The following is a 26,199-nucleotide window of genomic DNA, read 5'->3' as shown; positions in this document are numbered from 1 at the left end:
ATCTCTGAGATTTGTAAATATGTATATATAAAGTTTCATTCATCGGTCAAAACCACAGACGATCGTGGTAAAAACATAGATATCCCATATTTATTGGAAAAACACAGAACGCTGTGCACTCTGATGAATAACGTTAAAAAATAAAACATGAAAATAGTGTACATATTTATTTAGGAGAAAATGAATTAATGGGCATAATATGCATAAAAAGAGAGTTTTGAAAACGTAACAAAAAAGAAAAAAAGAAGAGATAAACAGAGAGACATTAGATACTACCTAAGTAATAATACGCTTTATAAAAGACTGTCCAAATACATAGTTGCTATTATCTTTTGCTACTCTAGAATATGTTAAATACCTTTCATATGATACGGTGAATAACGTTAGAAACGTTCTCAAGAACATTACGAATGTAAGCTTACGTTATAGTTAACTTCAACATTTGTTAAAATAAGCATCTTTCAAAACTAGCTCATATTTTGATTGTTATATAGGAAAGTAAGAAGATACTAGAGTACTGCTTTATTATTGTATTGTCCAATTACATTATCAAATGCATAAAAGTGTTACTGTTGGTTTGCTCTACCCCTTGTCAAACAGTTTCAATAGGCCTACGAGCTACGAGTAGTACGAATATTGTTTTGAGATGCACCAAGTATATTGAACAGACCTTCTATGTTAATTAAAGAAAATATCTTTGCGTTTAACATTGGAAGATGAATATACTATAACCAGTAAATAATATATATATTTTAACAAAAGACTGCATAATTCAGTTTTTTAACGTTATAGATTTTCATTAGACGAATTTAGACTTGGAAGTTGGAGCAAGGCAAGTATTCACGATAGATATTCTCATGGTTGAACAAGATGAAGTTTTGATGATGTTAATTGTTTTCCATAAAAAGATATTTAGCCTTTTCTAAATAATAGATTGGAAAGTAGCTTAGCTCTGGTAAAGGACAGGTAAAACATTTTGATACTGATAGTAATATATGAATAGCTGGAGATTATTATGGTAAGGGACAGTTCAACCATGATATTGATAGGCTTTTGTTATCCTCATCATCTACAGATTAACTGGGAATCTCTTGTAAGTTGTAGCTGATAAGAGAACAACTGATGAATTGGGATGAACAGTGATTAATAACTGAAGGGATAGTAGAGACAATAAAGAAATTTGAATTAGTGATGGAAGGATTAAGTGAGGGTAGTGAATTTTATGATATGAGTTAAATTGTGTTTTCCTTTGGTGTTTAGGTACTCATAGAAAATAGATTTGTCTGGAGTTTGTTTGTTTTTTCATAGGTTATTTCTGTACTTGTCTAAAGTAGACTTTTTGGTTTGAAAATTAAAGAAAGGTCTGATCAATGAAGTATACATCCATTGTAAATTTAAGAAATCAAATTACTGTACACAAACACTTGGTGAATAGATCAGTTAAAATAATTTTACTGAACAGGAGAATAATAACCACCATTGAAAGCAGATTTAATTTTCTCAGTTGTAAAGTACAACTCTCTTCTTAGGACTGTTTTGTAACTTTATAATGGGAAGTAAGGACTTGTTGAAAAAGGTGTATAAAATAGCTACTAGATTGATATCTGGTTTATGAACTTTGAGCTAGGAAAAGATGTTTGTAAAAAGACTTAGACATGTTTTTCTAAACTGTAAGAGCAGTTTGGTTGAAGCGTAGAAACATTTTAGAGACTTGAACTATGCATGAGAGGTCTGTTTGAGTGGAATGATAAAGTCTGATTTGGAAATTTAAGGTTTTTGGGATAGTTAATTAAAGCATTAGATGTCCAGAGAAAAACATGTTATGTAAAACTTTTACTTTAGTTGTTAAATTTTGGAGTACATTAGTTGCTAATTTGAATTTATTCAAACTTTTTGTTTGGAAAGTATGTGAATATAAAAGAATATGTCAATGTGCAAGTTTGATTTATGATAGTGGTTGTTTAGTTGCAGAGTGCAAATTGTGACCTTGATGGCCGAGTAACCAATATTACTGTGTATGTTCCTTTGTGTTTTTTCATTAGAAGGCTTTCATCAAGATAGGGACCACATTATTAACTTTTATTACCACTTTTCATCTATAGAGAATACATTTGGAACGTTTTTGTATTCGAACAATTAGAATGAGGGGTCTTTAACATGTGGACATGTTTAACTTGAGTAATCAATCTAATCAATTATCTATGAGCTTCAATTATATTGACTGATATCGTGTAAAATAGTCAATTATGATTAAATTTATTAATTGTTATGAAAATAATCAAATAATCAAAATTATTGTTTCCAGTTATTATGTTTTGAGATTATTCTACATTCTAACTGTGACAGTTTCGTATGAGAATAATTGATAAGTTCAGTTTTTCTACTAGGAAAAAAATCACTGCCAGTCATAATGTTGAATACTAATTATTTTACTGGTCACCACATAAAATGGTCATTTTCTCATAAGAGTTACTCTTTGATGTATTAAGAAATCTTTTAAAATTGTTAGCATTATATGAGTTTAGAAATGTCTAACCAGAATGTTATTCATTTTAATTTTCCTTGATTATGTAGTATAATATTTAAGTAAAAGTGCTTCGTGTGGTGACAAAGAAACACACAGGTATAAAATAATAGTAGGGATCGACAAGGATTACAAATAATTTGTGCTTCAATAAACCACCCTGTTGAATTCCTAAGCAAAAAACTGACCATTCAAAGTATTGTTTACGATATGTTATGCACATATATACTAATAATGCACTAAAAAGGTCGTTAACATTTCCAGTAGAACAATTAAAAGATTTCTGAAACAGCAACTTTTTCATCTACTACCTACCTACCTGATCACGTCAGCGGGGCCAACTCAAAGATGGCTCGGACTATCGCTTCAAGATTTCTCCAGCTTTCTTGACTAGACACTGGGTATCTGCTTTTGATATTCTGATAAATATAAACAGATTTTTTATAAAATGGTAAACATATCATGCACATACTTAAATATAATTTCAACCCAACAGATGGCACTACATGTCAATGGATAAACACTTGACAGTTTCTGAAGATAAAATATATTCTTTATACAGGTATAACATAAAATGTAAACAAACAAGAGTATTAGAAAATCATGAATTTTAAAATTTAGTATGGATCCTGCTACAAAAAGTAATGAAACAAGAACTAAAACCACAATCACAAATTTATAAAATTTAATCCTTACTTTGTCAGCTTTATACATTTATCTGCAGGCCTAAGTAAGGGATGACATTTTATAAGTTTGTGATTGTGGTTTTAATTCTTGTTTCATTACTTTTGTAGCTGGTCCCCTACTTCATTTTAAAATTCATAATTTTTCAATACTCTTCTATATATAAATATATGTTATGGTTTGACTTATAGCTAATGTGCTTTTTCTTTTCTTTATTTTCAGAATAGGATATCTTTTGAGTTAGTTAAATCAGTTGTAACACATTTAGCTTTCAAATGATGGCTGTACATTCAGTTGGTGCTCCAAAGCGGAAAGAAATATACAAATATGAGGCTCCGTGGACGGTATATAGCATGAACTGGAGTGTTCGCCCTGACCGACGTTTTCGGCTTGCTCTTGGAAGTTTTATTGAAGAATATAATAATAAGGTATGTCACACAGTAAAAAGAAATATCAAAATCCATATGTATTCTTTACATATAAGGCTGTGCAGAAGAAGTGAAATTCCTTAGTTCTGTTTTGTAATGGGTAGCTTGAATATAAACTGCACTTAGACTTAATTTCTTATTACCTGGCTCGGCAGATTAATCAAAAATAATAAGGAAAAATTGTAAAAGCAATATTAATATTACTAGATTATTGGAATTATCAAAAATAGTAATAATTGGAAACACTAATTTCAGTTACTTGATTATTTTTGTGACAGTAAATAATATAAATGTAATTTCAGGTAACTTAAGGTTAAACAAATTATAAACAGTAATAATCCAAAACACTTTCATTTGTTAATTATATTCACATCATTAATCAGTTTTCTAGTAATTTTGATTATTAGACAGTTGGAGTAATGAAAAGCATTAATAATCAGAAACTCTAGTTGATTATTTTCATGACAGTAATTGATGTAATCCTAGTTTCATTTATTTTACATGAAGCTATTTGATGTAAATAGTTAATTGTCCGGCTCTACAGCTAAACCTACTCTTGTGTATTATAGTCACTATAATATACAAGAGTAGATTTAACTCACTATAGTGTACTACTAAGTACTTGTTTGTTATGTTATACAACTAAATAATAAAGATAAAATTTCCAAGTAAAGTTGATACAAAGAATTGAAAGGGGCCTAAAGAGTATAATTTGTAGCCATTCCAACATAAATAAAGTTAATAGGATGATGAAAACTGGTATAAAACTTTAACCTGTTGCCAAGATATCAGACTTGTTTGATGAACATGATTTATATATACCTCTCTGATTGTTTTAAGGCAATATATCTGAGGCGTGTGGAAAAATAGCCTAATGGTTAATTTTCAATAAATTATTTAAGGTGTTGGACTAAAATACACCTATGATAGTAATCAGTGTGGCCTTGTGTAAAAACTGTGGGCATAATGAAAATCAAATGGTTAGGTAACTTGAATAAAGTGAAAATATCAAGGCTAAAGAAAAAATCTTGGCAGAACTAAAGTTCTGTTTTTTGTATTTTTCTTATTTTCACAGTCAGTTTATAAAGAAAATATGAACTCGCTAGTAAACCTCTGGGCCTATGGCTCACATTTGCAGGGCTGCTATAAAGCAAATTTAATTTCTTTAACTAAGTTACGAATGGTAATTCGTAGGCCTACTTAATAACATGTTTTAATGTAAATCATTGCTAGATTTGGGGTCCACTTTCAGGAAATTCTTGTAAGAGTGTTTTTGCAAAATACCCAGGTTCCCTATGGGGTTGGGGGAAAAGTTTTCCTTTGTGCAAACCTCAGGGCTGAGATGATTCATTTGGCACCATTGAGAAGTTGGGGAGTTCAGCATAAAGAGTGGGATGAGAAAAATGATATTTGTGCAAAGCTTGAGACTGAGATGATTCATTTGGTACTACTTAGAAGTCAGTGAAACCAGTGGTTTAGGAGTAGTTACATAATACACAGACACTGAATGTTTTTATATATAGATTATTGATTTATTAAAAATTGTAAAATGAATCCCAAATGTGAATTTGAATTCAACTCTTAATTTTAATCAGGTTGAAGAGAATCTATTTAAGATTCTATTTTGTTTTTTTTACAATTAAAAGGTCCAGATAGTTTCTCTTGATGAGGACACTTCAGAATTCACAGCCAAGAGTACATTTGATCATCCCTATCCAACTACTAAAATAATGTGGATTCCTGATGGTAAAGGAATTTATCCAGATCTTCTTGCAACCAGTGGTGATTACCTGAGAGTATGGAGAGCTGGGGATTCTGAGACAAGACTTGAATGTTTGTTGAACAATGTAAGCATCATTTAAGCTTCACACAGTTCAGTAATGTGATTAATCTACAAATTTTATATTGAGATATTAAACCCTTTATGGCTCAGGTTGATTTCTGTAAGTAGTAAGCTTACCATATGTATTAAGTTGCCAAGCATATATATTATTCTACTGAATGTGTGTATATATGTATATGTATATATATATATAAATTCAAAACTAAAAAACAAAAAACCTTCGCACTTTCCATTTTTTTCATCATTGAATATTTATTTTTTTTGTCACTAGAGGTAGATAGCTACCTTTAATATGCAAGTTAAATTTATTCAGTATAGCCGGGACTGGAAAGACTAACTTCAAGTAGCTGGGCTTGTCTCAGCTATCCCATGCTGTACTTGAATAATGTGACAATATGAACTACTTAAGGTAAGTCTTGTAGTTCTTTTAATATCTGTTTTTAATAAGTATTTTCAGAAAAGGGTGGAGGTTGTGAGTAACATGTAGTAGAATTATTAGGGTGGTATTTATTCTACTTTAAGGATTTTTTAGAACTTTTAAGGATGGAGGACGGTAGGCATTGTTTGGTAGAAATATATATTTTTTGGGTGGCTTAATTTTATCTTATTTCTACTTTTAACTTTATTACATCTTTTTAAGGGTAACTGCCTTCCCACAACTGACTGCAGACAGTGAAAGGCAGTAAGAGTTGAGACATTTTGGGTGTAACCATCAACCCTGTACCCTTATTGAATTTTCCATAACTGCTGACTGGTTTCTCATCTGCTTTTTGGGTTTTGTCTGATAGATGGGATATCCATAATGCTTTTGGGTGCTGTTATCACAGGAAATCTCCATTATGACTTTTGGATAACGACCGGAAAGTGCAAAGCTTTTGTTTTTAAATAGAGTTTTGAATTTATATTAAGTTCATTATTGTTTTATAGTGCTGATCTTGACCGCCTATTGGCAATTAATGTAATTGATATATTAGTTTGAAGCTATACCTCTTATTATATATGATATGTGATGTCGGTAGATTGTTCTACATTAAAAATCTTCTGATTAAGGTTTAAAATGTAGATTATGATTTTACTGATGTATATTCCTTCTTTATTTTGTATTTCACACAGTGATAGAAAATGTTTATTAATTAAAACATAACTCATGAATTATACAGGAAGTAGAACTGTGATTTTCTTTTTATCTTTTTTTGCATTAACTATATATTTTTGTTTTTTACATTTTATCTGACTAATAGAATAAAAACTCAGATTTTTGTGCACCTCTAACCTCATTTGATTGGAATGAAGTTGACCCAAATCTTCTGGGAACATCTAGCATTGATACCACATGTACAATTTGGGGTTTGGAGGTAAGAAAACTAGAGTAATTTTTATAATAATATATATATATTATACAGTTTTGGAGTATAGAGTTAATAATAACAAAGGAAATGGTTGAATTGAAGGTTATCTGCACTATATAAGAACAATGCTTCAAGTCCCATGCTGCCCTTAGAATTACATTTTATTTTGTCAGTGATACTCATTCTGATGGCCATGATTATGTACTGTTGCCTGATACTGCACTTCCCATGGTAGCAAGAAGCTTCTGTGTAAGACTGTAAGTTCAATGTTAGATACATATCTTGATAAACTTTCCAATTCTCCATTGTACCATACTTAAGAAGACTAAAGGTATAAAAATTCCTTGTCTGCTTCAAAAGACTTAACAGGTGTGTGATTGAATAGGATTACTGTAATACTAACTTTGAATGTCTCTTTCGTAAAACAATTATTGCATTCATTGACTTTAGGGTATGACTGGATTCTTGTGAACTTTTGACTTATATGTCTTTGTCAACTTCAACTCCGAAAGACAGTACACAACTCAACGAAGCTCTCCATCTTACTCTGCTTCGCCACGTCTCCCCTCAGCGTGTGAGCATCTCGTTTTGAAAAATATTAGAGATAAACTCCTTTATGTAAAAGTTTTTGTAAACGTTTAAACCGTAAAAGCCCCGGCCACGTATTCCTAATTATGTAGTGGGGTGAAGAGAAACAAATGTTTCTGACTGCCCCTGGTTATATTTCATTTCCCTTAGGGGAATGAAATATATTACTAACCTAAATACCTACCAAGCCAAAAGGAACTCTGTGTATATTATTTTATCATTGGTAACAGAATATATGCCCAGCATCTTCATAATGGATCTTTGGGTCATAGGATTCTCTTTAATAACTAAAGCCTGTACAGATAAGGGTGCAGTGTTGCTCTGGATTGACTTGGGGGTTGGCTACAAAGCTTTTTGCTCTATAAATTATCTGCTTCTGAAACTGTATCCTTACCTTTCTGCACTCAGTAGCTATTTCTTGGGCATCTGCCTTTGAGATTTTGGGCATACCACTAGCCTTGAGCTACCTCCCATCTAAGACACATTTTTAACGTGAACTGTACTAGTATGTGATGTAATTATCATGTGACAATATCCCTCCACCAATATGAGGGTGATACATCCTCCATGTACAGTAGTTCCCCATAAGCATTTGTTTATCAAAGTTTAAACTTTGTTAAATGTAGGGAGATTTGCACTACCTGTATTCCAGTGTTAACTTTTGATCATTCTATTTTATTTTGATTTAAACCTACACTGCCCATTTAATTACTGCATACAAAATAAAAAATTGGTCTTGAGAATTCCTTTAATAATAATAATGAATTCTCAAGAGATGGTAACTGCTACCTCCTCCCAAAGTTCTGACAATATTGCTAACACTGATCCTACTTTGTCTGTGGCTACTATAGGCTAATTGACTGTGGAATTACTGCCATTGTTCTATGTGTCGTAGATTTGTTAATGCCTTCATTGTCTCATTTCCCTATCCTTATGACTGAAATGTGTCCCCCCCCCCTTTTCTGAACGCGACCTTAAGAATGACGATTTTTATTAGGTCTTTCCACCTCTTGGATTTGCACTAGGCTTCTCTTTACCTGTAGAGGACAATTTTCCTCTTCCAAATCTCTTTGTGGATTTAATTTTTCAAGTATGTTCTTTATTTTCTATTTCACCTATATCTTTTTATTCTTCCTGTCCCTTAGTACACGCCTCTCAGACTGAGATTTATTGGGATTTTCCTCCTTCTCCAGACATATGTGAACATGCTGACATGTTTCTGGATCAGCTTCATTTCACATTCTCAAATGCCTTGTCCTCCTCAATTCCATGATTCCTTTGCTATACCTTATGGCAATTCTCCCTTTTCCATTCTAGGATTCCCTTTTACCAACTTGTTACTTATCTTCTTTTCAACTCCTCTCTGAAGTCCAACACTGTGATCTTGATTTTTTTTTTAGATCTACAGTCGATACTTTTCAATACCTTGACTGGAGTTTTGTCTTCTGATTTGTCCCTGCTTACTTGGTTCCTCTGTTGTAGGAACTTTCTGAAGTGGTACCACGTCCTCTCACCCAAAGTTATCTCGATTCTGGTCTGCCCTCTGCTAAAAAAAAATTTTGCTACAGGGCACTAGTCTTTATACTCCATCAGTTTTGCACCATTTCAGAACATTTGACTACTCTCCACCAATTATACTGTGCCATCTCTACTATTCTAAAATAATCCTTGCTTTCTGAATTGGCATTCTAGTGTGAAGAGGTGTGTTTTAACTTGTTCTCCATGTGACTACAAAATTTGGATTGTACTTGATCACAAATTTATATCAGTTTCAACTTCAAGTTTAGACTTCTGGTGTTTGATTTCCATTGTTTCTACCCTTTTGTTTTAGAAATATTTCTGTTTTCTGAATTCCAATTTGTTCATATGAATTTGAGATTTAATATGGCATATGATGAAATTTCCACGGCAGTTGACAATGGTTCTGACACAGGTCAACGATGTGTGCTGGGGAAGTACAGGCTTTAGTTTGTGGGGAGTTTGTGTTATACGTTTAGCCAACGATTCCTTCCTTTCATGTTATGACTTTTTTGTGAGAAAGAATATAACTATTCTGTGAAAATTTCTTTCTATGGCACTTTCCACCTGTTACCCTGCCTCCATATAATCTACTGGTTAGGTATTGTTCTTTTTTCCCAGGAGGTATTTGGTAAGATTTTCAGCAGATATTCCACTCCCAGTAGGTATACCCGTGTTTAGCGAAGTTATGTGAGCTTGTATGGTTTAACCTAATTATTTGATGCAATAATTTAGATCTTTCATGTCTTCTTTGCTAAATATTTGATAAGTTAGATTTTTATAATCCTTTTACCATCTTAGTTACTTTAGTTTAAGTTTGATTATTACTTTGTTTTTGTTTAGTTTTCAGTATATGTACGGGTTTGGCACGATACTTACTGTTTGGGTAATTTTTTGTGGGTGTGTTGGTTTGTTATTTAAACTTCCTTTCACTGTTTATGTTAATTAGTTTGTAAGTTTCATTTTCTTTACTACTAGTAACATCTAATTGGGGATTAGATATGAGTCAAATTTTGCTACTGTTAACTAGGTGCCTTTTCATTCTTATGTTCTTCAGGATAGGTTTTACTTTCGTGTCCTTTGTCTTATTGGTTCTTTGAGTGGAGTTATAAGTTAGATATTTACGTGTCTTTTACCTTCTAAGTTCCTTTAGTGGTTTTGTACTTTAGGTGTTGCTTATTGTTTTACGTTTTAGGTTGAATTTCATAGTTTTGCAAGTTTGTTATTTACTTTGTAGACTCTACAAATTTCTAGGTTTTGCTAGTTCATTAATAATGAGTGTTTTGTCTAAGTATGTTTAGCTTATGTGTCCTTTTGGCTACACTTTACGACAGTTCTGTGGGCTATGTGTGAAGATTTCTGCCTTCAGTTCCACTCCCACCTCCATCCACTTCCCAGATCTCCTTCCCTCCTCTTTGGGATTGTACCTCTTCCAGTCATTTTGCTTAGTCTGTTCAAGATCTAGTACACAAAGGGGCTGTTGATTGGGTGGTACCCACTCAACCATGGTTTTACTCCCATCTAATTTTTTTTCCCTTAAAAGACGGGAAATTAGAGATCCACCATAGTCCTGTTCAGGCTGAACTCTTATTTGGAGCAACTTCGTTTCACCATGGAGTCATATCTCTTACTTCTGTTTTTTTTTTTTCTCCGGGACTCTAGATGACTAAATTGTCGTGATGGATGCCTATCTTTGTATTTCATCTGCTCCAGTGTCGCATCGTTTTCTTCAGTTCATCCACAAGGGTCGTGTCTTTTAGCTCTATGTGCTGCTGTTCGGTCCATTTTCAGCTCCATGTGTTTTGTTAAGTGATACTATCTTTTACATGTCATTTTTACTCGTTAGGTCTTTGGTCCCTCCTTTTCATGGACTACTAGCTCTTGCTCACCTTTTCCCGTGCCCAGTTGGTCAATCACACTCACTCACTTCTTTGGGAAGCTAATTGGGTGTGGTTTTCTTTACCCTACTCAATACCTTATTCCATTGGGGTTTTTCTCTTCAATTTCCATCTTCATTGGGCCCAGCCTTCTCCACTTTAGCTCAGGGATAAGGAGCAGTCAATATCAATAACCCTACTTTCTCCTTTTCTCATTGTATGAAGGGTTCTCGCTCTTTTGGGGATGTGGGCTTCCTTGGAAGCTCTCGTTCCCTTAGGTCGAGCTCATGTGCATTCCCTTCAGTGGACACTTCTTGACCAATGAAACTTCTCCCACAATCCCTTGGACCATCCCATTACCCTTTCCCCTGGGTTAAGAGCCGACCTTGCTTGGTAGTTTGACAAGGAATTGACCACAGTGGAGGTTCCCATTCTTCCACATTGACTGGAGTCTCATCTGTTTACCGATGCTTTCTTGGTGGGTTGGGGGGGATTTCCTCAATTCCCAAGAGATTTCTGGTCATTGGTCCATTAAGGAGGCTACTCTCTGTTTTTAACATCCTGGAATGTTTGGCAGTTTGTTAGGCTCTGTATAATTTCCTCCTCCTGAGAGGGCGGGTAGTTATGGTTCATTCCAACTATTCCACTGTCGTTGGCTATATCACCAAGCAAAGGGGAACCAAATCAAGATCTCTGTATTTTTAGACCTTGGATCTTCGTTACTGGGCCCATGACCACTACATGGTATGTCATGTTTCTGGTATTATGAATATGATGACAGATTGCTTATCTCAACCCAACCAGATTCACCCTATGTATTTTGGTGGGTGTGTTCTCAACTGCGAACACCAATTATAGATGTGTTTGCCACTCACTGGAATGCCAAAATTCCTTCCTTTTGGTCTCTGGTTCCACACCCTTCAGCTCTGGGCACAGGTGAGTTCAGTCAGGATTGGAGAGGTCTTCACCCATATGCCTACCCTCCAATCAGACTCCTCTCCAGAATCTTTTTCCCTTATCCAGACAACTCCTTGCCATGTACTGCTCATTGCTCCATATTGGCCTGATGATTCTCTCTGCTCTGGCCCTTACTGGAGCAACATCCCCTGCCCTTATATCTGTCCCAGTCTCTCCTCCAACAACTGGGATCTGACATAGTTCATTCTGAAGTCACCAGTTCCCATTTTCCTGTGTGGCTTTTGTCCAGTCCCTTGTCTTAGCTCATGTAGCATCTTTCCTTTCCCATTTAAGCTTCCTTCTTGTCTATGTATCAGAGGCAGTTGTCTACCTTCAGACCTTGGTCCATTTGCTGTGGCTTCTGCCCATTTCATCCTTCATTACCTCAATTTCCCAGTTCTTTGCCTGGTTGTTTGATCATGGTTTGTCTGTGTCAACTGTTTCTAGTTATAGGGGTGCTCTGTCAAACACTTTCAGATTGATTCTTCTGTTTCTGGAAAGCTTTCTCCTCCCCCTGTTATTTCCCTTCTCTTCCGTTCCTTTCATCTTGTCCGTCCTCCATGTCCCTTTGTTTTGCCATATTGGATCTCAATTTTGTCCTTCATGCCCTGTCCAGTTCTCCATTTGAACCCATTGCTACGCATTCCTTGTACCATCTTTCCCTTAAATCCTCTTCCTATTTCTCATTGTGTGCAGTTGTCACCATTCCAATATTTATGCCATTGTTTCCCGCATCTTTTACCATTTATTTTATGTTATCATCTCTCCTGATCGGATCTTCCTCCCCTAGACATCTGTTGTCCAGGCAGGTGGTTTAGCCTTCTCTCCTATTTCCTTACATTCCATTTCCCACCCGTTCGATTCCGTTCCAGATAGACTTTTGTCCAGTTCATTACCTGAGATGTTATATGGCTCATACTGCCTACTTTCATGGTATTGTTCCTGTCTGTTTGTTCCAAGGATTCCCTGTGTGTACCATGATCTGTCCTCTATTGCACTCACTGGTTGGGTTCATCAACTCATACAACTGGTGTAGATTGGGTGCCTCCTTTACTTTGTTTTACAGATCTTATTTGATCTCGTTCTCTTACTGCTCATTTCTTCCTATGATTTGGATGGCTCAGGAAGGAGATCATTCCTGCTCTCTCATTTCGGTAGATCTTGGCTTTTTACAATTGCACTGAACCTGATTATATTTTATATCCTGCTTGAGTGGTCAGGTTTTACTTTGCATGCATAGCCCCATTTCAGGGTGTCTGCAATAGTTTTTCTTGCCATGGGACCTCTCTTATTCCAGGGATCTCTTATCCTTTATGCTTACTGGTTGGATTTGTCCACTTATCCAGATCATCTTTTCCTCTTTGGATGGAGATGCTTGCAGCCTTTTGTCATGTCTCATCACATCAAATCCACTACTTCATTCACTCAGGCCTCACATTTGGTGACTGTTGGACGAGGTCCTCCAGACTTGAATGTGGACTATGCCCAATACCTTCATCTCCCATTACATCCACTATCTGGCAGTTTTGTCTCCTTCAAGATATCGCCATTCTCCATTCTACTCATTATCTGATGGATAAGTGCCTCTTTTACTTCCTTACCCATTTCTACTCTTGTATAATTTGCTTCTCAGAACCCACTTAGCAGTAAGTGTTGTCTCACAGGGTGTCCTTACTTTCCTAAATCCACATCAAGTCAGAGGTAATGGAAAGCACTAAACCCATCTGCTCAGGCTCCAAATGTGCCAACTGTTGAGATGGGGTTTTATGCAGGACCTCTAAGGTGATATATATATATATATATATTTCATTGTCTATTTCAGACTGTATTTCCTTGGACTAACATAGAAACATCCAGCCCTGGTGAGTGTTTGCCAATTCCTTAGCTTGCGCATGCCAGTTTTCCAAATTGGGTTTCATGGTTACCCATAACACTTCCTCTGGTAAAAGATCTTTGCAGTGGTTAGAACTGATTGGGTCTGGGCACCTCTCCAGTGTCTCCCTAATGCAAATTCATTCCTCCCTGGTCTTTGAGTGGAGCACAGAAGGCCCTTGCCATTTCAATTTCCTAGCTGCTGGGGTCATTGACTTGGAAAATTCCTCATTGGTTATGCAATCTTTCTGGAGGGAGTTCTAGTGGACAATAAAAGGTGGTGGGAAGTAGTGCAGGTCACCCCCTCTTATATAATATGCCAATTTCCCAGTATGGCCAACCAAATGGGGCAAAGCATTCTCTTCTTATGACTGGAAGGGACCTTTGTCCCCATTACTGTAATGCATTGTGAGTAAATGATGCAACAGAACACATATCAAACTGTACAGTCTGATCATTACCCTAGCCACATTACATCTCATGTCCAACCAACCAGTTGTGTGCAAATGCTTGGTTGGTCATGCAATTTTCTGCCCATCCCTGTGAGACATTGGCATTTTTGCCTTCTCCCTTCATACTTCTATCCAGGCAAAGACTATACCCTGCATGAGGTAGATGCAGTCTTCCACGGGTGTTGCCCCTCTAGTAAGCCACGACTATAGGGTGTCACACTGCACAAGCTTTCCCCATTCAGTTTCCTTTTCTAAAGGGAGATTAGCTATGTTTTTGCAATTGCTCCAGCCCCTTTACCACACAAGTATGGGATTCTAGCTACTATTTACAGAGAGGTAAGGATATTGTTTTGGAAGGTTGCATTTTCTTTACCTGAAAATGTTTTCCAATAAATACTTACCTTTCTGCATACCTTCACTCCCTTCCTCCCCTCTACCATTGCACATTATTTTTTCTTCATTTAAGAATAAAGTTAATTTTGACTGCAAGTGATTATGGGGATCTACTGTGCATGGAGGATGTGTCACATATGGAGGGCTATTTTCACATGATAGTAACATCACGCACTAGCACAATTCATGTTAAAATACATGTCTCAGGTGGGACATAGCTCAAGGCTAATGATACGCACAAAATTTCAAAGGCAAACACACAAACAAATAGATTCTATGTGCAGAGGTAAGTAGCTATCAGAAATATATTTATAGGTAAGCAAAATGTTAATTTTGCAAGTTTTTTCTGCTACTATTGAGAATATTGAATGTTTCATTTTTTGAAATGTCACATCCTTTAGCTGTTCTTCATTTAACATTATAAGCACAGCTGGGTCAAAGTGCATATGTCACAAACTTCTACAGAGTTACATTTAGAATATAATTAAACATCTTTATTATCAATGTATGTCAGTAAACTTAGCATAAAACCATAGTTTATAATTCAAATACATCTTGTACATTTTAATTTCTTAATTTTGAAATGAAATATTTAAAAAATTCCCATTCTTCACTTTTCTGTGTCATGTGATGTGTTTGTGCTCCTTGTTCTCTATGTCTGAATCTTATTAACTTCAATAATAGGCTCCTACAGCTTTCAATCAATCAAAAACATAAACTACACATAATTACAAGCAAGAATATAAAATTTGACTTTCCTGCCTTCTTGATTTGCTGAAATATCATTAAATTTTTCAATCCCACCAGAGAACCCTCTCCCATCTCTCTTTTTCTTTCGAAATTAATTACTAATCACCAGTATATGGCTGATGGACATGTTTATAACCAATAGGAAGAGAAGATTTTCCTCTACATAAAACTTGTATAAGTTATTTCTTTCTCATGAGTATATATACACACTTGATGGTATTTTTTTTGTCATAAGAACTTTTCATACTCAGATAAAAGAATTTTGGTAACCTAGTTATAGCTTAGTAAGAAAGCCAGATGAGTACAGTAGTTTTGGGACAAATATATTTTTTTAATTTTAAAATGCATATTTGAAAGCTACATGAATTTTTTATTTAAACAACCAGCTCGGTAGAAAAAAAGTGAGACCTAGCACAGTTATATCTGCATATTGCAGAGATCACATAGATCATGTGTTCTGTTCTTGGCATTTACAAGAAATAAGTCATGGGTTCCCACTGTGATTTATCTCTCTTCATGGAGGAATAAATTGCTTCCCCAGTACAAAGTTCAGCAACTAAACCATGAAAATAAAATATGCAAAAAGGTTAACAGTTAAAATTGTGAAGATAAGTAGTTTGAAACTCGCGAGACAATTATGCATTCAAAGAAGAAGGAAAAGGGGTATTATTTGTTTTATTTCACATTTTTCAACTTTTCATTTCACTGTACATTTTCCTACAGTTGGTGTTAGGGTGGAGAACAAAAGATTAAGTGTAAAGTTTTATTGAAAAAAAACCTTTTGATATTCGTTTAGGAGATTTTATAGGTTATGCAAATGAAATATGAAAACTATAAAATAAAAATAAGTATTTCTGTTCTTAAGGTAGCACTGACCCTTAAAGAGCACCCCCAATATTTCAAAAACCTCATTTTTGTCTTAAAATCTTTACTAATTAGCCTGTAGTAAGTGGGGTCACTAATTTATTAGCATGTTAACTTAGTACACTTATTGATACTTATTGATAGCTTGAATTTTATCCAGTTTAATTCTTAATAAAAAAAATAATAACAATAAATGCATACAAATTTTTGAAAATACAAAGAGTGTTTCAAACAGATGTATGTAGAATCTTCATGAGATAACTGTTACTTTTGACTTATTTTTGAAAAGTAATGGTTCATGACCGGACATAAAACTAGTTCTTGAAAATATATATGATATCCTTCTGTAGAGACACTATAAAATACTCTGTCAAATTAAAATTGTCATTTATTAGGTTAAAGAATAATATGTTCTGAAGTAGTTATATGCCTTTTGCATTTGTTTCTTTAATTTTCCAACACAGAAGCAAGCTGAAATGTAAGAGTGTGAAAAGTACACTATTTATAGCTCAGTATATTTTTCAGTTTGCATACCCATAATACAAAACTTAGTACAACCTTCAAGTACATATGTGTGTGATTGGAAATTTACTATCCTTTCTTAATAGTTTATTACTTGCATTTGTACAAATCCAAATTTGATATTATTTACAAAAATCATACTTCTCTTTGAATTAGTTTTAGACATCTTCATAGTTACTTGCTGTAGATTTAAGATAATGTTCTTGGTGTTCCATATGTTGAAGGAAAATTACAATCCCAAAAGAGATGTTTAAATGTTTCCCAGCTCTGTGATAGTGATGTGAAATCAACTTGATTAATGTGTAATTTACAGTGCTGTATGTGAAATAAATATTTTTCATATGGAAATTAAACCAAGCTTCTTTTGGAAAGATGATAGGTTTGAGGAAGATATATTTGTTATTAAAAAAAAAACTGTAGCATGATATTGTTACAAAAGAATAAAAAGTGAGAAATAAATTTCATTTGCTTTCAAATGATACGAGTGTTTTAGGTTTGGGTGTTGATAATCAGGTTTTTAAAAAGAAAAATTTAAACTTTAAGAAAAACCTTAAATTTTTTTATTGATACATAAAAAGAAAGGTTTAAAATTTAAGGAAGCTGTTGACATTTAGAAAATATTCAACCAAAAATGTTAGAAAAGATATTGTGTTCTTCTTAGTTTGACATTACAGTTCAGTTAGTGTTTTTTTTTCCTTCTGTCTGACCATAGACGGGCCAGGTTTTAGGACGTGTGAATGTAGTATCTGGTCATGTTAAAACCCAGTTGATTGCCCACGATAAAGAAGTATACGACTTGGCATTTAGTCGAGCTGGTGGAGGTCGAGACATGTTTGCAAGTGTTGGTAAGTACCAGTAATCAAATGTTATCTAGAAGATCTTAACTTCTGTTAAACTTAATGTGTCATGTAGCCTGAGAAAGAGTTATTTTAGGACATTCTCAAATATGAAGTAATAGGAATAGAAGTTATTGTGGTTGTGAAAATAAAAATTATAGGTTAAAAGATGTGAAATATAAATTTAACTTTGAAAAGAGTGAAATGTCAAGTCTTAAAAAATTATGATTGTCTATGATAAATGTAAGTCTGCACTGACAGAATTATTTCTTGTATATGCTGGAAGTATTTGACCTTAAAACTTATTAGTACTCCAAATAATGTTATTTACCTAAGAAATTAGGTATATTTGTAACTTTGTATATTTGTAAGTATTTGTAACCTTATTTTTAAATGGTTTAGACAGTTCAGTCATAAAACACGTTTTTTTAATCTTTGGATTCCATTAGTAACTGTTGGTATATACTAACTATAAACCCACTTGCTTATTCTATCTTTTCATTGATTTAAGAACATTATTATGGCCAAGAAAACGTTTTAATAGAATAAAGTTTGAAAACACTCCTATAATTTAGTTGCTTTTTTTTTTAGTTGCTCTTTTTTTATTTGGTGGATTATTGTTTCTTTTACAAGACTTTTTAAAGTACTATGGTATTTAGTATAAATTTTAAAATGAGATTAATCTGTCATGTAACATTGTTTTTGACAGGTGCTGATGGTTCTGTTAGGATGTTTGATTTGAGACATTTAGAGCATTCAACTATAATATATGAAGATGGACAACACCATCCACTTCTAAGACTAGCTTGGAACAAACAAGATCCCAATTATTTGGCAACATTTGCTATGGATGCATGTGAGGTAGAAATGTGGTACTTTTTTTCTTTATTTCACTCGGGGTTTTTAATCAGAATATTCTTTTTCACCTTTTCAATCCGGGCTTGGTCCTTGGGACTGACCTTGTAACCATTTTGTGCTTTTTAAATTATTATAACTTTTAAATTAGTAAGCAAATGTTAACAAAATTTGGCAGTTTATCAGTAAACATTACAATACTTTCATACACAAAATATCTAATTTTTTTTATTAAGTCTTAAGGTTTTTAAAGCACTGTTTCTTACATGCCTTTTTTTTCTTTTTACATCTTGCCTATCTATCATGCAAATTAATTTTCATTTTAAGATTAAAAATATTTTTATGTATCAGAAAATTTCGAAATTTCACATGTTAAATCTTTATAATGTCAAAATAGTTATCAAATGTGTCTTAAGAAAAACTTTACATTTTATCTGTTATTTTCAGTAATTAATGTCTGTACGGGTTCGGTAAATTTGACTGATCTCGCAACCACCATAAAAAATTAGGAAATAAACATAAATTATGCCTCTTTCATTCTAGAATGAACACAAATTATAACACAAAAACATAAATGTTTAGAGAAATAGCTTCAATCTCATAACATTATATATTTATATATATATATATTTCTTTTATATTGACCTTTCACCAGTGCCTGGCTAACAATACAGAAGTTACAACGATGCAGCTCACGTGCACTCATGTTTCCATATCAAATAACATAAAGGTGCCTTTGGTCTATACAAAGTAACTTGTCTTGGCTGTGTTTTAGTCAACTAGTATTTTGTAAAATACAGTCTCACATCTATTATTATACATTATATGTATATATAGATTATTGGTATTTTGAAATAAGTTCTTAAAGTTATTTTTCCTGAAACATAGAGCAGTAAAGAAAGAAGTAAAGCAAACAATTATCTCTTTAGTTATGACCTTTGTACTTGGTTGCTGCTTGACGTAGGTTGCTAAGCCTTTACAAATTTTGCATGTGGAGGATATGAAACAAAATATTTTTTTTGGTTTTATATATACATTTGTATAACTAAAAAAATCATAAATTTCTACATCAGTACCATAGAAGTCCACTATAATTTATCAAGCTTAGTAACTAAGATGTGTTTTAAAAAATATGAAATTTCGAGCAGACCAAAGACACAACCTACCTCATTGAAATAGTGGTTCAAAAGAAAGGAATGGTGTCAAGCCAGTTAAAATGGCTGAAAAAGCCGCTAGGGGGACATTTTGAGCTTTGGATTGGTTATTCATGTGGTATATAGAAGTAAGTGCATATAAGGGAGTGTTTCCAAAAATGGAAAGAGGTTGGCGGGGTGCCACTGTGTTTGATTTATTATATGAGCAATATCTTAGAAATAGAAAAGATAAGAACTTCTTATTTTATATTCTAGCTTGTCAATATAAGTAATTTGAGTTTCTAATTTGTATGAAACTATAGACTTAGTATTTTGACTTAACAAACATCTAAATTGAACCAGTGCTGCATTCAACATACCACCTGACACAGAAAAATCTATGTTTATCTATGTTTCTTTTAATATTTACTTTTAAATTAGCAAATTGAATAATGTATAGTTTTAAAATTTGAATTATAATCTACAGTTTGATACCAAACTTATTGACATAAATTCAATAAAATTTCAAATGAAAGTCAACAAACGAAATGACATGGCCTTTCACCTGTGACCCATATAGAAATGGTTAATATAAAATTAAGAAAAGCAATAATGTGTTGGTGTCATAGTAGTAGTTCCTTGTGGACAAAAATTTGCATTATAACTTGTGTTGATTCTGTATTGCTTAAACATTTGGTTGAATAAGATTTTATCAGTTATATAATAAAAGTCATTGCCAAATATTTATTGATTTTAATGAAAATTCCTGAATTTTATCTTTTGAAAGATAATTTTTTCACAAAAGGTTCAGGGAGAGAACTGTGACATTTTCTGTTATATTTCTGTAGTTAAAAATATAGTGAATAGATTAGTGATAATGAAGGCCATTGTTATAAGAAAGACAATAGAATTTGTCATTGATTTTTCAGGTAATTATCTTGGATGTTCGTGTGCCATGCACCCCAGTAGCTAGATTGAATAACCATAGAGCTTGTGTCAATGGAATTGCCTGGGCTCCTCATTCATCATGCCATGTATGCACTGCAGGTAAGGCAAAGTTCTAGCATAGTCATCTAGCTCATTGTATCACATTAATTGTATATACTCAAACTGCAAGTGAATTTTATTACTTTGTTTGACATACTGTTTTCTCTTTGTTATGCCAATTTTTATGCTTTTGGTCATGATGTAGAATTTGTGTGTATTGGTGTGGCTTAAGAATCCAAACAGTTATTGGAACACACAGGTACTTAAGTTTATAGTGTTATTCCTGATTGTTAATTTTGTTATTGAAGGACACACTTGGTATGCAACAATGTTGCATGTGTGAAACATACTTTCTCAAAACAAATTTAAATGACTTAAAAGTAAATTATAAAATGTATGTGTGATTATAAAAACAAGGGAAAATAAGTGCAGTATATACAATTATTTCTTATTTTCTCCACTTCTCTGATGTTTTCAAACTATTAGATTTAAGTTTATAATGCTAATATTTGGATTTAGATCACACAATGGACACACAAACTATTAGATTTAAGCTTATAATGCTAATATTTGGATTTAGATCACACAATGGGCACACAAACTATTAGATTTAAGCTTATAATGCTAATATTTGGATTTAGATCACACAATGGACACACAAACTATTAGATTTAAGCTTATAAGGCTAATATTTGGATTTAGATCACACAATGTACACACAAAGTATTAGATTTAGTACAAGAAATTTCAGCAATGTGAACAAAACTCATTAATGTATTCTTTATTGCCAGTTATTTTTCTAGTTACTTTTGTAATGGTGTAGTAAACTAGATGTGATTACATTAAATGATCAACTTAATTATGGCACTTGCTAATTACTATAATATGATGCTAGTTCTGCTGTTTTTTCTTTTCAATGTTTCAAATTTCTGAGCTTGAAATTGTTCATTGCCCTTGTTAATCTCGAGTGTTTCCTGAGTGTTTCCAAAGTTAGTTGTTAGTAACAACATTATGATACATAGTTGACTGATAAAAATAACTTATCAACACTTCTCTCTTAGTTTTTATAGAAAAATTCTTTCAAATATCTGTTAAACTTTTATGCTGTTTTGAAGAAGTATACATAATAAAACATAAGAATTACAAAAATAATAATTTCTAGATAAGTATTGTGTATATCTATTTAAAGCATGACTAAAACCATTCAATATGAATTAACTAAGTTGGTATATGTTATGGATTTTTCTTAACAATATTTGTTATTACTTCTCTTAGCTGATGACCATCAGGCTCTGATCTGGGACATCCAGCAGATGCCAAGAGCTATTGAGGATCCTATATTAGCATACACAGCAGAAGGAGAAATCAACCAGATCCAATGGGCATCTACTCAACCAGACTGGATTGCAATCTGTTATAATAACTGTTTGGAAATCTTAAGAGTTTAAACATTTTGCAATCAGAAGGATTTTGTTCAGGACATTTTAATGGTGGGTGGGAACATAATCATTATCATATTTAATTGTAACTTTTCTAATGAGATTAAAATCTCATACCAGCCTTGTCTGTTTCTTTCATGTTAATCTTCTCATCTTAACACATATTCAGAGTTAGAAAATACATTTTGAAATGAAGTTGCCGAAAAGTGAGAAACATTGAAGCAGTTTTTAATATCCGACAGAAGGTGGGTTTATATTAAATAGTTTTGAAAACATCCATTTTTTTATTGTTATATTAACTTCTGTTAAAATTAATTTTTTTATGTCAGATCTTTCCAATTTTCTCTTGATGGATTCTTAAATTTTCTCATGTCATCTTGTCTTATTTATCATAAAAGTTTTGTAAATTTTTCATGGCTGTTACATTTTTTGATTATAAGTACAGTTAGAATGTTTATCCAAATTAAATGTCTTGATTAAAAAAAAGATTCAGGTTACATTGTTATTTACTAGATACACCTGTATCAATGCGGTTATATTAAATAATGGTTTTTACTGTAGGCATAAGTTTTGAATATTTAAGCTTTTTAGGAATTGTACATCTTTTTAATTAATAAGCAAGAATGAAATAAAATGCACGCTGTACTATAATGTAATACTTTATTAAGTTCATAATGTACATTTGAAAATTAAAAACTGAATTTTGGATATTTTTGGTAAATAGGAAAAAAGATTTTTCCAAAGTATATGATTTGTTTTTTTTTATTCAAGTCCATAAATTTTGAGTTATACTGGTGTCATCCAGTGTAAAGAAGACAGAAAATTTGTTGTCTAGTACAGAAGTTCTCAAGCTATGGTAACCCGAGGACCCTTTTTAATTTAAAATTTTTGTGGACCCCCAAACCTATCATTGTTTTTTGTTTTGAAAAAAAAAAGATTATGTGCACATGAAAAACTGTATTCCAAAATTAGATTTTTTTAATTCTTATAAATTCACTTTTAAGAAAAATATTTTTTATTCTATAAATCATATTTTCTAAAATATTTTTCTGAAATATCGGATGGCTTGCAGACCCCCTGGAGTACCCTCGTGGACCCTCTGGGGGTCTCCTGATCCCAGTTTGAGAAACGCTGGTCTGACAAATTAATAATAAGGTATTTCATTTTAAATTGTAATAACCACAGTGCATGTTTGTGAAAGCAACAATTATTTTAAAATGTTTATTATTTAGATATAGTAATTAAAAAACAAAAACAAAATCACATATTGTGCTAGTCTATACATATATTTGTTTTAATACATTTAAATACAAGTTCCTTTACATGAACTGTTCACTTAGTGTAATCTTATTACATGGATAGGATATGGTGTTTTAGATAAATAAATTTGTGATGTTAATTATAGTTTAGGCTACACAAACTGTTTGATTTATGTCATATTAATATCATAGTAGTTGAGATTTGAAATTGTGCATGTTTGCTTGCAGTACTCACATTTAGTTTGGAGGTGGTACTCTTTTAAAGAAAGTATGAGGCTCTTTATTAACATTTTGGATAGTTTCATATAGACTGCTTCTGCATTCCGTCTAATTTTGGAGTTGACATTTTGTGCCAAGGCCTTCATCAAGTCTGAAGGGTTAATTAATAGTTCTACATATGTAGACAGTAGCGTGGTCCTGAGAAAATGCTCAAAGTATGGTACTAGATATTTCTGGTTGTCAAGTTCTTGGCCTCTGTTAATGTTTAGTTTATTAATTTTGTTCTGGATGTTTCTTTAATTGTATACAGTTTTCAATGTTTTTCATTGTCCAGAATATCATATTTTCCATTGCAATTGGTGTTCTGTGTTGTATGGAAGTCATGGCTAATTTATCTGGGTATAGAAATTGTGTTGTATATGCATATTCTTTTTGCCTTTGATGGTTCTTTCAATTTCTCCATTGTATATTTTACCACAGTGGTAGAGTATAACTGTGGTTTTTTTAGAGTCATCAGGTTATTTAACTGTGGTGGGGATATTCTTCATTGTCTTGTTGAATTTTGAAATTAACATTAAATTTCTGTCAAATTCCCTCGAGTCTGTAGCAGAGGCCCTGCAAGAAAAAGGATTGGAATGGTGGTGGTTTGTTCATCAGTTTATTGGGTGATTCTCTGATGAATTTCTTAGGATAGCCATTGTATACTGTAAGGTTTGTTGAATGGATTCAAAGTTCTTGTTGTACATATTGAGGTTGCAAGTATCATCAGTAGGTAGAAATTTATTTTATTAAAAAAAGGGAGAGAGACTAGATAAGGACACATATTTAGGCTTAATCAGAACTTAATAGTATGACAGTATTGAAACTCCTTTTCAGGGCAGCACTACCCCATTTATTAAATTTCTAAAAAACAAATTGAAGCAACACTTACACCGAATCAGGTATTAACACTCTTTTTTAACTTTCCCTAAGGGTCATGCTACTGCCTTTTGCAGAATCTTTATCAATTAACCTCTCAGACCTGATGAAGAACTTAGCAAAGAGTCTGAAACATCTCCAAAACTAGATTTTTACTTTGGAATAATTAACTTGTAAAGAAAAATATATTGTGAACACTTAGAAACCATTGAAAGAATATTATACAATACTCAATTCTTAAAATCAAATAAATAATAAGTGAAAAAAGTTTAAAGATCAATTTACTGTTTTTTATGTTTTGATTAAATTGAACTCAGGGATTGCTTTTAATAGGACTTTTCTTAGAAAATTTGGCCTAATAAGTATAGTCAATTTTGTATTGACTGCTGTATGACTAGGAAAAGAATTTTTAAAGCAAAACATTTTTAAAATCTATATAGAAAACAGTGTAACAATTAAGATGTAATTAAAAAAGCAAACAGGATATAGTGTTATGAACTCGTTTTTAATTTTGTGAGTCAATTTGGTGTTAACTCTTTGAAGCAGTATGTTGTAAATTTACACATTTTCATTGTGAGTGAAATAAAATTGTTTTTTCACTCAACTGTTTACTGTGGTATGTTTCATTTGCCTTGTTGCTCATGTATGTTGTTTGTTAATGATTGTGCAGTGATAGAAAATTAATTACAGTTTCATGTGGTTTTGTATTTATGGTGTCATCCTAACATTATATGTAAAAGAAAAAATTGCAATAGGCAACAATAAATAAAAATCTTGATTAGCAGTCACTTAACACACAGTTAAGAAAATGCCATTCTTTTTGCTTTCCTATTTTTAGAAATTTTCTATTTAATTTCAGATAGGTGTTTTCAGTATAACATCCAAGATGTCACTTTATCAAAAGGGGCTTTCAGAATTGATTCACTAAATAAAGGGTATTTGTAAATATAAAACTGTTTGGTTTCAGAGATCTAGGGTATACTATGGACATTAATAGCTGTTAGTGTAAACTTAGACTTGTGTAGTATGCATGAGAGGCTCACATTTTTTTAACGTGGATTCTTGTAATTCGTCTATACTGTAAAATAATCTAACTCAAAACTAAAGGGGCATACAACTAAAAATAGGTAATTGTAATAAAAGTGTTTTTTTTACCCAACTGTATACAAAGCTTGATGTCACTGTTCAGTGATGTTAGACACAAAAAGCATTATCTTATGAGGCAAAATTTGTATACAGGATACAAATGCAATGAGATATGAAATGTAGTGAGTAGATGTAAACTGATTATATATGTTTACAATATCGTTATAATAACATTATCTCAAGTACTCGTGATCACTATTGAAATGAATTAATTTCATAAATTTATACTGTCATAGGATGAAGGAGTACTAAAATTTAAATATAATTAATGTCCAAATGTTAGTCTTTACAACAAATATGCTCAAAATTGACAGACAGTGGTCTTTTTATATATATATGGGTATGTGGGTGTTTGTATGTATAAAATTTGGCATCTATAGATAAAAACCTTGTTATATGTTGTATTTAGCAAGTATTGATCCCATGACATTATGAAATCTGATGTCACTGATCAGTGAAGTTAGAGACAAAAAGGATTCCAATGATTTTTTTTTCTTTGAGCAACAGCTGGTTCATGGTGTACTATTAAGAGAGTCGTGCTTGGTATATTTAGTTCTATCTAATACTGTTCTTCTCCCAGGTTGTGAGAGGGCACTGAAAACCATGTTTTTGTTAACATAAATGTTGACATCAACTGATGACTCATTTCAAACTTTAAAAAACTTCTTTTCGGAATGTGAATCCATACTTGTTACACTTAGTGTGAAGGGTTCTTGCAAGTTGAGGAGGTCCACAGAAAAACACTGTCACTCTTCCTTTACATTGTTCAGCAATACTCCTGAAAAC

The 26,199-nt window shown here is 32.7% G+C and overlaps 2 protein-coding genes across 7 annotated transcripts in view; one reads left to right on the top strand and one right to left on the bottom strand.

The window, feature by feature from the left end:
• Positions 1 to 309: 309 nt before the first annotated feature.
• On the top strand, positions 310 to 23,826 carry LOC106469165 (DDB1- and CUL4-associated factor 7). Of its 4 annotated transcripts, XM_022397594.1 has the most exons (9): positions 310 to 412; positions 3,431 to 3,636; positions 5,283 to 5,483; positions 6,721 to 6,834; positions 17,334 to 17,466; positions 18,167 to 18,318; positions 20,375 to 20,492; positions 21,708 to 21,922; positions 22,944 to 23,826. In XM_022397594.1, the coding sequence occupies exons 2-8, from the start codon at positions 3,484 to 3,486 to the stop codon at positions 21,878 to 21,880; spliced, it is 1,044 nt and encodes a 347-aa protein (XP_022253302.1). In that variant the 5' UTR covers positions 310 to 412; positions 3,431 to 3,483; the 3' UTR covers positions 21,881 to 21,922; positions 22,944 to 23,826. The 4 variants fall into 4 exon arrangements, with proteins under 4 accessions (XP_022253302.1, XP_013785084.1, XP_022253300.1 ...); XM_013929630.2 differs by lacking the exon at positions 22,944 to 23,826 and having other exon boundaries at positions 21,708 to 22,840; XM_022397592.1 differs by lacking the exons at positions 310 to 412; positions 22,944 to 23,826 and adding an exon at positions 443 to 832 and having other exon boundaries at positions 21,708 to 22,840.
• Positions 23,660 to 26,199, bottom strand: part of LOC106469164 (NADPH oxidase 5-like) — a 34,076-nt gene continuing 31,536 nt past the window's right edge. For all 3 annotated transcript variants that reach the window (XM_013929628.2, XM_022397591.1, XM_022397589.1), the window contains exon 14: positions 23,660 to 26,199. In XM_013929628.2, coding sequence (XP_013785082.1) covers positions 26,068 to 26,199 — 132 coding nt within the window. In that variant the 3' untranslated portion in view covers positions 23,660 to 26,067.

Source organism: Limulus polyphemus, unplaced genomic scaffold, assembly GCF_000517525.1.
Source record: "Limulus polyphemus unplaced genomic scaffold, Limulus_polyphemus-2.1.2 Scaffold3332, whole genome shotgun sequence".
Taxonomy (NCBI): domain Eukaryota; kingdom Metazoa; phylum Arthropoda; class Merostomata; order Xiphosura; family Limulidae; genus Limulus; species Limulus polyphemus.
The sequence above is the reverse complement of the archived record's forward strand: the minus strand, read 5'-3'. Positions and strand labels throughout refer to the sequence as shown.

Excerpts from the sequence above, each read along its gene's own strand:
- LOC106469165 (XM_022397594.1), top strand. The coding sequence starts at position 3,484 with ATGATGGCTGTACATTCAGTTGGTGCTCCAAAGCGGAAAGAAATATAC. Across the intron at positions 17,467-18,166 it reads AGACATGTTTGCAAGTGTTG|GTGCTGATGGTTCTGTTAGG; the intron begins GTAAGTACCAGT and ends TGTTTTTGACAG. Across the intron at positions 18,319-20,374 it reads TTGCTATGGATGCATGTGAG|GTAATTATCTTGGATGTTCG; the intron begins GTAGAAATGTGG and ends TTGATTTTTCAG.